Genomic DNA, 16,652 nt, shown 5'->3' on the forward strand with positions numbered 1-16,652 from the left:
TTTACTATGGGTGTTATCTGTGCGGAGTTTGTACGTTTTCCCTGTGACCGCGTGGATTTTCTCCCAGTTCTCCAGTTTAGGATGGAGAGTGACATAATTAATTCAGAAACAAGGGTTCTGAACTTAAAGAAAGGTAACTTTGAGGGTATGAGACGTGAATTGGCCAAGATAGACTGGCAATTGATTCTTAAAGGGTTGACGGTGGATATGCAATGGAAGGCATTTAAAGGCTGCATGGATGAACTACAACAATTGTTCATCCCAGTTTGGCAAAAGAATAAATCAGGGAAGGTAGTGCATCCGTGGATAACAAGGGAAATCAGGGATAGTATCAAAACAAAAGATGAAGCATACAAATTAGCCAGAAAATGTAGCCTACCAGAGGACTGGGAGAAATTCAGAGTCTAGCAGAGGAGGACAGAGGGCTTAATTAGGAAAGGGAAAATAGATTATGAAAGAAAACTGGAGGGAACATAAAAACTGACTGCAAAAGGTTTTATAGATATGTGAAGAGAAAAAGATTAGTTAAAACAAATGTAGGTCCCTTGCAGTCAGAAACAGGTGAATTGATCATGCGGAACAAGGACATGGCAGACAAATTGAATAACTACTTTGGTTCTGTCTTCACTAAGGAAGACATAAATAATCTGCCGGAAATAGCAGGGGACCGGGGGTCAAATGAGATGGAGGAACTGTGTGAAATCCAGGTTAGCCGGGAAGTGGTCTTAGGTAAATTGAATGGATTAAAGGCCGATAAATCCCCAGGGCCAGATAGGCTGCATCCCAGAGTACTTAAGGAAGTAGCCCCAGAAATAGTGGATGCATTAGTGATAATTTTTCAAAACTCTTTAGATTCTGGAGTAGTTCCTGAGGATTGGAGGGTAGCTAATGTAACCCCACTTTTTAAAAAAGGTAGGGAGAGAGAAAACGGGGAATTACAGACCAGTTAGTCTAACATCGGTAGTGGGGAAACTGCTAGAGTCAGTTATTAAAGATGGGATAGCAGCACATTTGGAAAGTGGTGAAATAATTGGACAAAGTCAGCATGGATTTATGAAAGGTAAATCATGTCTGACGAATCTTATAGAATTTTTCGAGGATGTAACTAGTAGTGGATAAGGGAGAACCAGTGGATGTGTTATATCTGGACTTTCAGAAGGCTTTCGACAAGGTCCCACATAAGAGATTAGTATACAAACTTAAAGCACACGGTATTGGGGGTTCAGTATTGATGTGGATAGAGAACTGGCTGGCAGACAGGAAGCAAAGAGTAGGAGTTAACGGGTCCTTATCAGAATGGCAGGCAGTGACTAGTGGGGTTCCGCAAGGCTCAGTGCTGGGACCCCAGCTATTTACAATATATATTAATGATATGGATGAGGGAATTGAATGCAACATTTCCAAGTTTGCGGATGACACGAAGCTGGGGGGCAGTGTTAGCTGTGAGGAAGATGCTAGGAGGCTGCAAGATGACTTGGATAGGCTGGGTGAGTGGGCAAATGCATGGCAGATGCAGTATAATGTGGATAAATGTAAGGTTATCCACTTTGGTGGCAAAAACAGGAAAGTGGACTATTACCTGAATGGTGGCCGATTAGGAAAAGGGGAGATGCAACGAGACCTGGGTGTCATGGTACACCAGTCATTGAAAGTAAGCATGCAGGTGCAGCAGGCAGTGAAGAAATAGAATGGTATGTTAGCATTCATAGCAAAAGGATTTGAGGATTGGAGCAGGGAGATTCTACTGCAGTTGTACAGGGTTTTGGTGAGACCACACCTGGAGTATTGCGTACAGTTTTGGTCTAATCTGAGGAAGGACATTCTTGCGATAGAGGGAGTACAGAGAAGGTTCACCAGACTGATTCCTGGGATGTCAGGACTTTCATATGAAGAAAGACTGGATAGACTCGGCTTGTACTCGCTAGAATTTAGAAGATTGAGGGGGGATCTTATAGAAACTTACAAAATTCTTAAGGGGTTGGACAGGCTGGATGCAGGAAGATTGTTCCCGATGTTGGGGAAGTCCAAAACAAGGGGTCACAGTTTAAGGATAAAGGGGAAATCTTTTAGGACTGAGATGAGAAAAACATTTTTTACACAGAGAGTGGTGAATCTGTGGAATTCTCTGCCACGGAATGTAGTTGAGGCCAGTTCATTGGCTATATTTAAGAGGGAGTTAGATGTGGCCCTTGTGGCTAAAGGGATCAGGGGGTATGGAGCGAAAGCAGGTACAGGATACTGAGTTGGATGATCAGCCATGATCATATTGAATGGCAGTGCAGGCTCGAAGGGCCGAATGGCCTATTCCTGCACCTATTTTCCATGTTTCTATGTTTCCTCCAACACTCCAAAGATGTGCGGGTTTGCAGCTTGTTTGTCTTTTGTAAATTGTCCTTAGTGTGTAGGATAGTGCTAGTGTACGGGGAGATCACTGGTCGGCGCGGACTCGGTGGGTCGAAGCGCCTGTTTCCCCTCTGTATCTCAAAACTAAACTAAACTAAACTTAATGGTGGTTTACAAAAATGCTGGAGAAACTCAGTGGGTGAGGCAGCATCTATGGAGCGAAGGAAATAGGCAACGTTTCGGGTCGAACCCCGTCTTCAGATGGTGGTTTAGTGCTGAAGGTAACAGGCTGACAATCCAGAGGCAAGGAGGCTTGCCATCACCTCCTGGGGTCATTGGGGATGGGTACTAAATGCTGAATTGCCACCAACACCACAATCCTGAAAATGAACGTAGAAATAATGTGGAATGTTTTTTATAGGAAATACATTTAGCTGCTTGGAAGGATTTATTTTCGTTTGGAGCATTGTGAAGAATGAAAACTCGGATAATAACGCTGAGTCGCCACGTAAAATTCGGTAGGCAGCAGCTGGAAATCTAACAAAATACTAATCAATTCTTTCTTATCGATTGACAATAAAGGGATTAAAAGCAAGCAAGAGGTTGTTGCTGTGAGTATATTTGCTGTTGTTGTTTGTCGATGTGAAATAAATTCTGACTTGTCATACTTAGAAGTCTTAATTATATATAATTTTGTTTGAATTCATGGTGACTGTTTTCTGTTGGGAGATATTTCGTCGGCTCTCTCATTTCTTTGTTGCAGGATATTTAATTCAAATTTTAAAAAATCCAATAATCTAGTATTTAGGTCTTTTAGTTTGATACATATCAAATTCATCTTATAAATATTGTATATTTTCACAATTTTGGTCAGAATACTGAAGTTTTCGGAATCCCCCTACTTACCATCTGCACACATAGAAAAAATGGAAAGAGAAGGAAAGCAAGGAGACATTATTCTCGTATCTGGGTTAATGACTGGTACTGCTAACCTGAATGCACGACTGCATGAAACTATATATAAGGTACTGGTTATTTTGCTAATTTTAGTTTAGCACAAAACCAATTATTTAAAAAGTTATTTAGCTCTTTTTAATATTAGAGTGTTAGAGTGAAGGGCAAGGCAGGCAAACGTAAGGCTTTGATGACAAGGGAAATTGAGGTTTTGGTCAAGGGTAAGAAGGAGGCATGGGACAGGTATAAGCAACTGGGATCAAGTGTATCCCTGGAGGAGTTTCGGGAACTAAAGAGTAAACTATAGAAGGAAATCAGAAGGGCAAACAGCGGACAGGAGATAGCTCTGGGAGGTAGTATTAAGGATAATCCCAAGAGATTTTATAAGTACATAAAGGGTAAAAGGGTAACTAGAGAGAATGGGACAGCTGAGGCTTCAAAGCGGTCAACTCTGTGCGGAGCCACATGAGATGGGCAATGAGTAATACTCAGAGTATTTTTCCTCTGTTTTTACCATGGAGAAAGACAGGAGGATTGAGGAATTTGGGGCAGTCAATGGAAGTGTCTTGAGAGCAGTCAGTATTACGGTTGAAGAGGTGATGAAGGTTTTGTTGAGAATGAAGGTAGACAAATCACCCGGGCCTGATCAGATATATCAGACTTTATCGGAAAATTAAAAAGGAAATTGCAGAAGCCCTGGCTGAAAAGACTTCTATAGACATAAAAGTGAGCAGTTATTAAGCAAAACATTATTAATTATTGCTTATTCTGACTTGCATTTTGGCTTCTGCAGCTTTAGGTGGCCTTTTGTTGTCTGTTAACTTCTTTCAATATATATATTTTCAAAGGAGCCTAAGCTAATTTCATGAGGCCATTAACCTTGTTCATACTCATCATTAAATATGCTTAGTTGAGATGTCCATCCAGCTTATTTTCAATTAGCCATTTCTATTGGACTAATGGTAGACAAAAATGCTGGAGAAACTCAGCGGGTGCAGCAGCATCTATGGAGCAAAGGAAATGGGTAACGTTTCGGGCCAAAACCCTTCTTCAGACTGATGTAGGGTGGGGGGGGGGGGGGGCGGGAATAAGAAAGGAAGAGGAGAAGCCAGAGGGCTGAGGGAGGGCTGAGAAGGGGAGGAAACAGTGAGGACTACCTGAAATTAGAGAAGTCAATGTTCATACCGTACAAACTGCCCAAGCGAAATATGAGGTGCTGCTCCCCCAATTTCCGGTGGTCCTCACTCTGGCTGTGGAGGAGGCCCAGGACAGAAAGATCGAATTCGGAATGGGAGGGGGAGTTGAAGTGCTGAGCCTCCGGGAGATCAGGTTGGTTATTGCGAACCGAGCGGAGGTGTTCGGCGAAGCGATCGCCAAGCCTACGTTTGGTTTCACCAATGTAGATCAGCTGACATCTAGAGCAGCGGATGCAATAGATGAGGTTGGAGGAGATGCAGGTAAACCTCTGTCGCACCTGGAACGACTGCTTGGGTCCTTGAATGGAGTCAAGGGGGGAGGTATGTTGTGGTTCTAAATCATATAACATTTGCTATTACTTTCTGATTAATTCTGAAACAGAATTGGCCCAGGAGTTAGAGTCATGGAGTGAAACAGTGTGGAAACAGTCCCTTTGGCCCAACTTGCCCACACCGGCCAACATCTGCCAGCTGCACTAGTCCCACCTGCCTGCACTTGGTCCATATCCCTCCAAACCTGTCCTATCCATGTACCTGTCTAACTGTTTCTTAAACATTGAGATAGTCACGGACTCAACTACATCCTCTGGCAGCTTGTTTCATACACCCACCACCCTTTGTGTGAAATAGTTACCCCTCAGATTCCAATTAAATCTTTTCTCCTTCACCTTGAATCTATGTTCTCTAGTCCTCGATTCCCATACTCTGGGCAAGAGACTCTGTGCATCTACCTGATCTATTCCTCATAGATCTACTCAACATATCCCTATATAGCTCACACCCTCTAGTCCTGGCAACATCCTCGTAAATCTTCCTTGACAATATCTTTCTATAACATGTTGCCCAGAACTGAACACAATATTCTAAATGCGGTCTCACCAACGTCTTATACAACTGCAACATGACCTCCCAACATCTATACTCAATACTCTGACTGATGAAGGCCAATGTGCCAAAAGCCTTTTTGACCACCTTATCTACCTGCGACTCGACCTTCAAGGAACCATGCACCTGTACTCCTAGATCCCTCTGCTCTACAACACTCCCCAAAGGTCTACCATTCTCTGTGTAGGTTCTGCTCTTAGACGTCCCAAAATGCAACACCTCACACTTCTCTGTAGTTTCATGACATCTATTTGAACATGTAACTAGAAACTGAGTGACTACTGCATATTGATATCAAAATGATTAGTTAATTTATTAACACATTTCTATGGTCGATTATCATTCTGCAGATATAAAAAAATGTATTATGTTACCAAACTATTCGGTTTGCTTTTGAGAATTTAAAACCAAATTCTCCACCCTTCCTGACAACACCAACTATTGTCCATCTCTATACTGCAATATCTATTTAATACAACATAACAGATATTAAAATCAGATTCATAGTTTTGCAGTCAATTTGTTATTGCAAGATTCAACACAGAAATGCACCCTTCAGCCCACCGAGTTTGCATCAATCACCGATTTACACTAAAACCAGATAGATTGTTTCACTGTAAATTTGTGTTCAATTTAGTTAACTTGTTAATTAATTTGGATCATCAGAGTACTTACCATGGGGTTAGGTAACATCTGTTTGATCCTTTACTTTGATCAAATGTTCGCCTATTATAATCTTGTTGCCATGGAGAACATTGGATTAATGTTTCTGCAGGGTGAGAATTGAACTTCCTTAATGGATGTATTTCTGATGTAGCTGGACGATGGCCCCATCAGTGGTGGCACATTGAGTTATTCTAACTTGTGGTTTTTGTTTCTCTCTAGCGTGTTCCTGCTGCAACAATACGCCTCATTATTCTGGAAAACATTATTTTAAGCCCAGCCCATGATATTTACCTATTGGTGGGAGCTTTTATTCACTACAGAGTTACTAAAATAGTAAATGGGATAATGACAGGTAAATTACTATTAAATGACCAAGTTGAAAACTGCCAATAATGAGTTTGTTGAATTTGCATGTAATGTAATATGTTCTTTCTGATTAGCATGAAAACAAAATAGATTAGAACAAACGATTTCAGTGTCCTGCTATGAAACCCAGCTCTATTTTAGGATTGTTTGACATAGAATTACTTAAAATGTTGTCAGATAGAGTGTCAATAGATACTGTAACAGTTGAGCTATTAAAGAAACATATTCCAATTAAATCACAATCACAATAATACTTTATTAGCCAAGTATGTTTTGCAACATAGGAGGAATTTCATTTGCCAAGTCAGTCATACAAATAAAAAGCAATAAAACACACAAATACATTTAACATAAACATCCACCACAGTGACTCCTCCACATTCCTCACTGTGATGGAAGGCGCAAAAATTTCAATCTCCTCCCTTCCTTGTTCTCCTGCAGTCGGGGGCCTCAAGCCTTCTGTTGACGATACGATCTTGACTCCCGTAGCCCACGGCGTTTAGGCCGTCCACATCGGGGCGATCAGCTCCTGCATTGGGGGGATGTCGGCTCCCCCACGCCGGGCGATCGAACCCCACGTCGGGGTTGGTCGAACCTTCTGCGTCGTTGGAGCTCCCGACTAGCCTCTCCCAAGAGGCTAATACATCTTAATGTGTATTTAGCAATGAATTGAGATCATGAACAAAGTGCATGTTTCTTTAATGTTATGATAATGTGTCATAAAAACTATCCTTTATACAGAAAAGGTAATATTTCATATATTCCCCACCACCTGAACTTTAAATGCAATACAGAAACGTAGGACAAGGCTTTTAACAATGTTCATCTTTAGAACAATGTTAATTTACATGAGGGGAATGCTGCAAGAAAATAAGCTGTCATGTAAACTCAATGATTTAAAGAACCCCCAGCTGGCTTACATTTGAGCTTTGGCAGTACATGTCATGGGAGGTCTGGATACAGGCTTCATATGTAGTGCATTTCACAGCATACACTGTGCTCTCATATTACTTTTAGCACCATGATACCACTGCCTCACATTTTACCTCATCATCTTTAACTATGGTTATTTGTTTTATATGTTAATACTAACAAAAGAAATGGAGAGGGTAAAGGAACAAATAACTTAATGTAGGTGGCCTTGTATTTTTTTCAATGTCATTTAATGCATTAATTGAGAAGAAATGCCTCGCAGGACTTTTAGAAACAGATAGTCTTCCTATGAGTGGATTAAATTTGGTGTAGCTTCACAGTTGTAAAATCAATGATCGGTTGGCTCGACAGGTAAAATTTCATTAAGATTCAAGATTCAAGAGATTAAAGAGAGTTTATTGTCATGTGTCCCAGATAGGACAATGTAATTCTTACTTTGCTTCAGCACAACAGAATATAGTAGGCATTCCTCTTAACAATTTGCTTCCTTGTCAGTTCTCAACATCTTCACTTCTACAGAATAATGCCTGCCAATTATCTCAATTCCATTCTGACAACTGGGACACATTCTGTCACTAGTGTAGGAAGGAACTGCAGATGATGGTTTACACTGAAGATAGATACAAAATGCTGGAGTAACTCAATGGGTCATAGAAACATAGAAAATAGGTGCAGGAGTAGGCCATTCGGCCCTTCGAGCCTGCACCGCCATTCAATATGATCATGGCTGATCATCCAACTCAGTATCCTGTACCTGCCTTCTCTCCATACCCCCTGATCCCTTTAGCCACAAGGGCCACATCTAACTCCCTCTTAAATATAGCCAATGAACTGGCCTCAACTACCTTCTGTGGCAGACAATTCCAGAGATTCACCACTCTCTGTGTGAAAAATGTTTTCCTCATCTCGGTCCTAAAGGATTTCCCCCTTATCCTTAAACTGTGACCCCTTGTTCTGGACTTCCCCAACATCGGGAACAATCTTCCTGCATCTAGCTTGTCTAACCCCTTAAGAATTTTGTACGTTTCTATAAGATCCCCCCTCAATCTTCTAAATTCTAGCGTGTACAAGCCAAGTCTATCCAGTCTTTCTTCATATGAAAGTCCTGACATCCCAGGAATCAGTCTGGTGAACCGTCTCTGTACTCCCTCTATGGCAAGAATGTCTTTCCTCAGATTAGGAGACCAAAACTGTACGCAATACTCCAGGTGTGGTCTCACCAAGACCCTGTACAACTGCTGTAGAACCTCCCTGCTCCTATACTCAAATCCTTTTGCTATGAATGCTCACATGCCTGCATGCCTACTTTTAATGACAGGTGTACCATGACACCCAGGTCTCGTTGCATCTCCCCCTTTCCTAATCGGCCACCATTCAGATAATAGTCTACTTTCCTGTTTTTGCCACCAAAGTGGATAACCTCACATTTATCCACATTATACTGCATCTTCCATGCATTTGCCCACTCACCCAGCCTATCCAAGTCACCTTGCAGCCTCCTAGCACCCTCCACACAGCTAACACTGCCCCCCAGCTTCGTGTCATCCGCAAACTTGGAGATGTTGCATTCAATTCCCTCGTCCAAATCATTAATATATATCGTAAATAGCTGGGGTCCCAGCACTGAGCCTTGCGGTACCCCACTAGTCAGGTCAGGGTCCACAGGGTCAGGCAGCATCTCTGGAGAAAAAGAATAGGTGACGATTCGGGTCGAGACCCTTCTTCAGACCATTCTGTCACTTGTTGAGGATGCCAGTGAGCAGCCATGCCGACAGCACAGGAGTAGGCTGCTAGCCCATTGGGTCCATTCTGACTATCCACCTAATCCTATTCCTTTTTAACACTGTTTACACTTTACTCTGTTACTTCTTTTAAAATATTTGTCCATTTCCTTTGGAACATCACATTTAAATATTTCTGCATAATACACCCTACAAGTAAATTCCAAATGATGATGTATATAAAATGCCCGTCCTAATAGAGTGATATCATAGTGCACTTTTATTAATCGGCAGATTCAGGTTTATTATTGGCATGTGTACTGAGGTATAGTGAAAAGCTTTGTTTTGAGTGCTATCCAGGCAGATCAGATATACCTGACATAGATACAATCAGTTCAAACTCTAGTAGAATAGATAGAACAAAGGGTAGTACAGAATATAGTTCTCGGCATTGTAGCACATTGTAGCGCATCAGTATCTTAGACAAAGTCCAATGTCCTCAATGGGGTAGAAGTGAATTCAACAGTGCCCTAGCTTATGTGAGGACTGTCCAGAAGCCTGGTAACAGAGGGGAAGAAGCTGTTACTGAGTTTGGTAATGCATGCTTTCAAGCTTCTATTCATTATGCTAGGCGGGAGCAGGGAGAAGACGGAATGATTGGGGTGGGACAAGTCTGATTATGTCGGCTGCTTTTCCGAGGCAGCCTGGTCTACTATGGAGTCCATGGTGGGAGGTCCGGTCTGTGTGATGGACTGGGCTACATATATAACTCTGCCTGGCCAGAACTGTCCAGTTTTGTTGAAAGTAACTCATCTGTAAGATTCTCTCTCCACTGACACCGTCTGATCAACTGGGTATTTCCCACATCTCTGATCTATATTTCACGGCATTTTCTAGCTGCTTTATTCTCACATCTTTCACCTCCCCCATTAATCTATCAACCAGATACCTTCAACAATATATCTTTGCAGCAATGCAGGACCCACACTGTCAGAGATTTGTCCTTTCTCCTATCCATCTCTCCCCTTTCTCTCTGCAGATTAAACTAATGAGTTTTCTTATGACCTGAAATGTCAACTCTTTTTTCCCACCGATGGCACCTAACCTACTGAGTATTTTTTTAACATTTTCTGTTGTTATTTGTGAGGTATTTCATGGCATTTTCAAGTGATATAAACAGCGGACTAGGCGAGACTAGGCTTGTTAGGTTACCATGAAAAAGAAATTCAGCTGCTCACAATGTGTCCTTGGTGTATTACATCATTTCTAATCTCTGCACTCCACGTAGTTGTGCTGTCATTACTGAGCAAGAGTGATAAATCAATTGTCGTTTGATAAGTTATTAAATATCTTCTTCGTTCACTCTTGGAATTGAGGGTGACTTGCCTCAACTCCAGTTCTGTGCATTCACAGATGACTGATGAGGCTAATGTGGAACCCACATTCTCTTCCACAGATGCAGCAAGAGGTGCCTGACAGTTCAGGTGGCTGGCAAGTTTGAAGGCTGGGGCCTTTTCCGAAAAGCACAAAGCAAATGCTTTGGAAGCGTTCTGTTGTTTATCAGCAACAGCATGTATTTCTGTAGCACCTTTAATGGTAAAATGTCATAGAAACTTGGATGTCCCAAGTGTTTCAAGTTACATCAACAAAGTTTTGACAGCAAGACACACAAATCTTTAGATTACATGACCAAAGGTGTAGTCAAAGGAAATAGGTGTTAAAGAACATTCTAAGAAGGAATCTAGTAGGTATGTTGTTCAGTAAGGAGTTATAGCATATAGACTTATGATCCTGTCTCACTTAGGTGATTTTTTTTAGGCGACTACAGGGAACTAGGCTGTCGCCATGTGGTCGCCGGGGTGTCGCCTGTATGGTCGTGAGTAGTCTCCTCAGTTGCCCAAAGAGTCGTAGCGACTTTCTGGTCGCCACTGGATTTTCAACATGTTGAAAATTTTCAGCGACAGCGGCAACCCATGGGTTTGACGCCAATGAGCGTAGCTTGACGTAGGTGCTGTCGTAGGTTGTTGCCAGGTTAGCAAAGGTTGTCACCAGGGTGTCGTAGGCTGTCGCCAGGTGATTTAGGTTGTTGCCAGGTCAACGTAGTCTGTCACCAGGTGATGTAGGTTGTTGCCAGGTTAACGTAGTCTGTCGCCAGGTGATGTAGGTTGTTGCCAGGTTAACATAGGTTGTCGCCAGGTTAACATAGGCTGTCGCCAGGTGATGTAGGTTGTTGCCAGGTTAACATAGGTTGTCGCCAGGTTAACGTAGGCTGTCGCCAGGTGATGTAGGTTGTTGCCAGGTGATGTAGGTTGTCGCCAGGTTAACGTAGGCTGTCGCCAGGTGATGTAGGTTGTTGCCAGGTGATGTAGGTTGTCGCCAGGTTAACATAGGTTGTTGCCAGGTGATGTAGGTTGTTGCTGTTGTTGACTTCGGTGTCTTATTCGCCGGCAGTCGCCTAAAAAATCGCCTAAGTGGGACAGGCCCATTACAATTGCAGGCCTCTCTACCAATGGTCGAACAATTAAGATGCAAGTAGTTAGAAAAGGTTGCAAAGATAAGGATGGTGAAGCCAAGGATGTCTCTGAGGAATATAATTAAAATGTGAAAATTCACATGCTGCATAACCAGGAGCCAGAGCAGTCAGCAAGCACAGAAAAAACAACATGGTTATTGACTGGGAAAGTAGACCGTTCAATGCAGAAGTAATGGGGGTCAACTTCAACAGAGGAAATTCAGCATGTCTCCAGTGACTCTTACAAACCCATTACAAGAAAGATGTGGAAGCTTTGGAGAGGGTGCAGAGGAGGTTTACCAGAATGCCGCATTCTGTAGTTTCATCTACAGGGAGAGGTTAGATAGACTTGGATTGTTTTCTCTGGGACGTCAGAGGTTGAAGGGAGACTTGATTTAAGTACATAAAATTATGAGAGGCATAGTTAGGGTAGACAGTCAGAACCTTTTATCCCAGGGTGGAAACGTCCAACACTTGAGAACATAGCTAAAAGGTGAAATGGGGGAACTTTAATAGGGATGTGCCAGACACGTTTGTTTACACAGTCAGTGGTGAGGGCCTGGAATGTGCAGCCGGACATGGTGGTGGAGGCAGGTACAATAGTGGCAATGAATAGATGAATATAGCTCATGTGCAGGCAGATGAGATCAGTGCAGCTAAGCATCAAGTATGGCACAAACATTGTGGGCCGAAGGGCCTGTTCCTGAGCTGTACTGTTCTACGTTACGTTCGAGTTTAATTGTGTTTAGTTCAACTAAGCTATGTTCAACTCACCTATTTCCTATTAAGTACAAATAAATCTCTGTTCCACCTGGAATTAATATTTAGGTCCTTGGATGGCAGGAAGGTTTAGTTTAGAGATACAATGTGGAAACAGGCCCTGCGGCCCGCTGTGTCTGCACCGACATGCGATCCCTGCACATTAATATTATCTTACACACAATAGGGACGATTTACAATTATGCCAAACCAATTAACCTACAAACCTGTACATCTTTGGAGTGTGGGAGGAAACCAGAGTTCCCAGAGAAAACCCATGCAGGTCACGGAGAGAACGTACAAACTCCATACAGACACCACCCATACTCAGGATTGAATCTCGGTCTCTGGCATGCGAGGCAGCAACTTTACCGCTGCGCCACCGTGCCGAGATGAGATGAGGTAAAAGATGATGTTGCATGGGAAAGTACCACGAAGGGAGCGATTGATGGAACTGGATGTGGACCTCAGAATTGCAAATTGAATGGTCCCTTTGGAATGCTAGGATGGGATGGGATGATTTGTCTGGTTGTGGAATCCTGTGGAAGGAAGGTGGTGGAAATAGTGATAGGTTATTATTAAGTGCAACGGTATTGGTTTATGATTGTCACGTGTGCCGAGATACAGTGAAAATCTCTGTTTTGCGTGCTATCCAGGCAGGTGATATGTTTGAGTTCCTGATTTAGTGCAAAATAGAAAATAAATAGAGGGCAGAATAGAGTCAATAGCTAAAGGAAAAGTACAGTGAAACAATGTGCAAAAGTCACAATGAGATAGATTGGAAAACGGAGAATTCATCCCTAGCGTACCAGAGGAGAGGGCAAGAAGCTGCCCTTAATCTGGTGGTACCTGCTATCAAGCTTTTGTCTCAATTGCTCAAGCAGATATAATAAGTGGCCATGGAAATGCTGGCTTGCCATTAGAAGCCCGAGATGTACATTTAATCTCTGCCAGGAAGGGAACACGGTGCACATATGAGGCTTGGGCAACATTAAACATGGTTGATTCTCTTCATAGAGCATCCTATAATGCAAATGGGTCACCAAATATAGGCGCAGCCCTCAATAGTTTCCCAGGGTAACTAAAGGTAGGTAGTGGATGATTTCAGCATGACACACATCCTGGCAATAATTCGTCGAAAATGGTGAATGTTCATTTATTGCAGATAATTTCATAGAATTAATGGGGCACCAAGTTCAAATGTAAGTATTAATATTTCTGCATTGAGACATTTTTTGTCTAGTTTTCATGAATTACCCCACATTCCAACTTGCCTGTGTATAATGTCTTTACTCTTGCAGAGGTTAACATGCCATCTGAACAGTATAGATTGGAGTTACACAGCGATAAGATGCGCTCTGATGGAGAGGGAAATGCAACTGTTGCTAAACTGGATTCTGACTCCTCCATTGTCACAGCAGTACACACAGGACGGGCCAACTTAGTTCTGACCTACAAGAGTATCCTTTCCCCATAAACATACTGTCCATGATAGTAATCTGCAGATCATTTTGTTCCAATGGTGTTTCATCTTATTCAATAGGCACTATCCTAATATTACATTTTATTATTGCAAATTGTAAGGTTGAAAATAGATAGCTATGTTTAATCTCTAATTCCATCATTAACAATACAAGGATCCCGTAAACCATATCTGCCCCACCAGTTAGGCAGGTGTAAAGAAATTAAAGCTTTATGGTTTATTCCAGATGTGCTCACAAGGAAATCCTGTACTGTCGTCGCAAAATGAACATTTAATTTTTATTTCTGTATTATGCCAACTTTGCATTATATTGCTGAATTGGTCATAATGCGATTTTGATTTGGAACTAGAGAATCACTTACATTTACTTTGGAAATTGACAAGTGGAAACAAAATTGTCTTGGAATGGTATTGGGGGAAGCTGTTTCTATGTAACCTCCCTGTAGTAATCAGACACCATTGTGCTGTGTAGTGCTGGCTCGAAGGGCCGAATGGCCTACTCCTGCACCTATTGTCTATTGTCTAATACAACCTGTCAGTTTCACCACGGGTGTCTATTGAATATGACAGGCAATTGCTTCAATTGATATTTAAACTCTATTAAATAATAAGCATACAGTTTTAGTATTTTTGGCTTGCAGCAACAGAAATAAACTTATTGCTCTTGAAAAGAAGTTGATTTTTGAAAATACTGCAGCAATACTGCACTGATCTAGAAGATTACAATGCTCAGGATTTACAGTTACTTGGTTATTTGGATTCGGAACTCGCTTATACGATTTGATAAAACTTTATTCATCCCCAGAGGGAAATTGATCAGAGGTTTGTGGTGGCACGAAGATATTCAGGCTGGAGGTCTGTGACCAGAGGAGTTCCGCAGGAATCTGTGCTTGCACTTCTGCTGTTTGTGATAACTTGGATGTAAATGTAGATGGGTTGGTGACTAAGTTTGTTGACGACATTTAAGGAAATTGGAGGAGTTGCAGACAGTGAGGAGGACTGTCAGAACACAGCGGTTATACAGATCAGCTGCAGAAATGGGCGGAACAATGGCATATGGGGTTTAACCCTCACTAGCAAGTGTGAGGTGTTGCACTTTGGAAGGTTGAATATAAGGAGAGAGTATCCAGTTATGGAACGACCCTTAACAGCATTTGATTTGCAGAGGAATCTTAGAGCCTAAGTTCATGGCTCACTGAAGGTGGCAACACAAATAGATAGGGTGGTTAAGAAGGCGTATGGTATGCTTGCCTTCATTGCTGGGGGCATTGAGTACAAGAATCAGGAAGTCATAATGCTGTTCTATAAGACTTTGCTTAGGCCACATTAGGAGTATTTCGTGCCGTTCTGTTTGTTCGCCCCATTTCAGGAAGGATGTGGAGTCTTTGGAGAGGGTGTAGAGGAGGTTAACCAGAACGCTGCTGGGATTGGAATGTTTCAGCTGCAACTGCAAGGAGAGGTTGCATAGACAGATTGTTTTCTCTGAAATGCCAGAGGTTGAGGGGAGATATAAAAAGCAGTTATATAAAATTATAAGAGGCATAGACAAGGTAGACAGCCAGAACCATTTTCCCAGGGTGGAAATGTCCAACAATGTAGGGTATAGCTATAAGGTGAGATGGAGAATGTTTAATGGAGATGTGTGGGACACAGAGAGTTGTGAGGGCCTGGAACGCATTGCCAGGGGTGATGGTGGAGGCAGATACGATAGTGGTTTTAAAAAGGCTTTTAGATAAGCACATGGAAGTTCAGGGAATGGAGTATGAATCATGTACAGGCAGATGAGAGCAGTCTAACTTGGCATCATGATTGGTTCAAACATTGGGCCCAAGGCCCATCCTGTGCTGTACTCTTCGATGTTCTATATATAAATAATTTGATATTATGAGTCTCAAACTCTCTAGCCCCTAACCCTCTACCCCCCCCCCGATACAGTTGTTTGTGTCATGTGATTTTCTATAACATGAGGTTTTGAGGTTAAGCACGGGTACTAATTCTGTCTTAGTACACACAACTATTTCCAGACTAGCCAGTAACCATACGCTGTGGAGCTTTGCATAGTTGGGATTGCATTACTGGCTTTTTAATGGTAGTGGGTATGATATTAAAAATATTTTCTATTTCTTAATGGAGTATTGTATGTTGGAAGACATCTATATAATTAAAAGTCTCATTTTGACCACTTCCTGTTTGCACTTCATATTGATTTTAGAAAAAACGCTACCACTTATGGCAGTGATTTTTGGCCATCTTACTCAGAGTTCCCTTCCGCTACGCAGGACAAGAGGATTTTTCCCATCGATGAAAAATAAAAGACTTATTAATGTTTTAAAAATGTTGAGATTCTCTCTCCTGTCAATCATGCCATGAAGGCCACGCCTCTTCCAGTGGGAGGGGAGGGGCTATAAAACCCGGAAGTGCGGGTGTGGCTCAGTCTGCAACATGGGGGAGGAGAAGTCAGAGGAGCAGCGGATGCAGTAGATGAGGTTGGAGGAGTTACAGGTGAACCTTTGTCGCACCTGGAACGACTGCTTGGGTCCTTGAATGGAGTCGAGACAGGTGTTGCATTTCTTGCGGTTGCAACGGAAAGTGCCCGGGGAGGGGGTGGTACGGGAGGGAAGGGAATAATTGACAAGGCAGTTGCGGAGGGAGCGGTCTTTGCGGAAGGCAGACATAGGGGGAGATGGGAAGATGTGGCGAGTGGTGGGGTCACGTTGGAGGTGGCGGAAATAGCGGAGGATTATTTGTTGTATTTGCCGGCTGGTGGGGTGAAAGGTGAGGACTAGGGGGACTCTGCCCTTGTTGCGAGTGCGGGGATGGGGAGAGAGAGCAGT

At 42.5% G+C, this 16,652-nt stretch overlaps 1 protein-coding gene across 1 annotated transcript in view; it reads left to right on the plus strand.

Moving 5' to 3' along the window:
* LOC116988694 (nuclear pore membrane glycoprotein 210-like) overlaps nt 1-16,652 on the plus strand; it is a 119,634-nt gene that overhangs the window by 24,539 nt on the left and 78,443 nt on the right. The window contains exons 4-7 of the mRNA XM_033045539.1: nt 2,765-2,861; nt 3,218-3,368; nt 6,264-6,396; nt 13,637-13,795. Coding sequence (XP_032901430.1) covers nt 2,765-2,861; nt 3,218-3,368; nt 6,264-6,396; nt 13,637-13,795 — 540 coding nt within the window. The remainder of the gene's footprint in view (nt 1-2,764; nt 2,862-3,217; nt 3,369-6,263; nt 6,397-13,636; nt 13,796-16,652) is intronic.

Source organism: Amblyraja radiata, chromosome 28 (assembly GCF_010909765.2).
Source record: "Amblyraja radiata isolate CabotCenter1 chromosome 28, sAmbRad1.1.pri, whole genome shotgun sequence".
NCBI lineage: Eukaryota > Metazoa > Chordata > Chondrichthyes > Rajiformes > Rajidae > Amblyraja > Amblyraja radiata.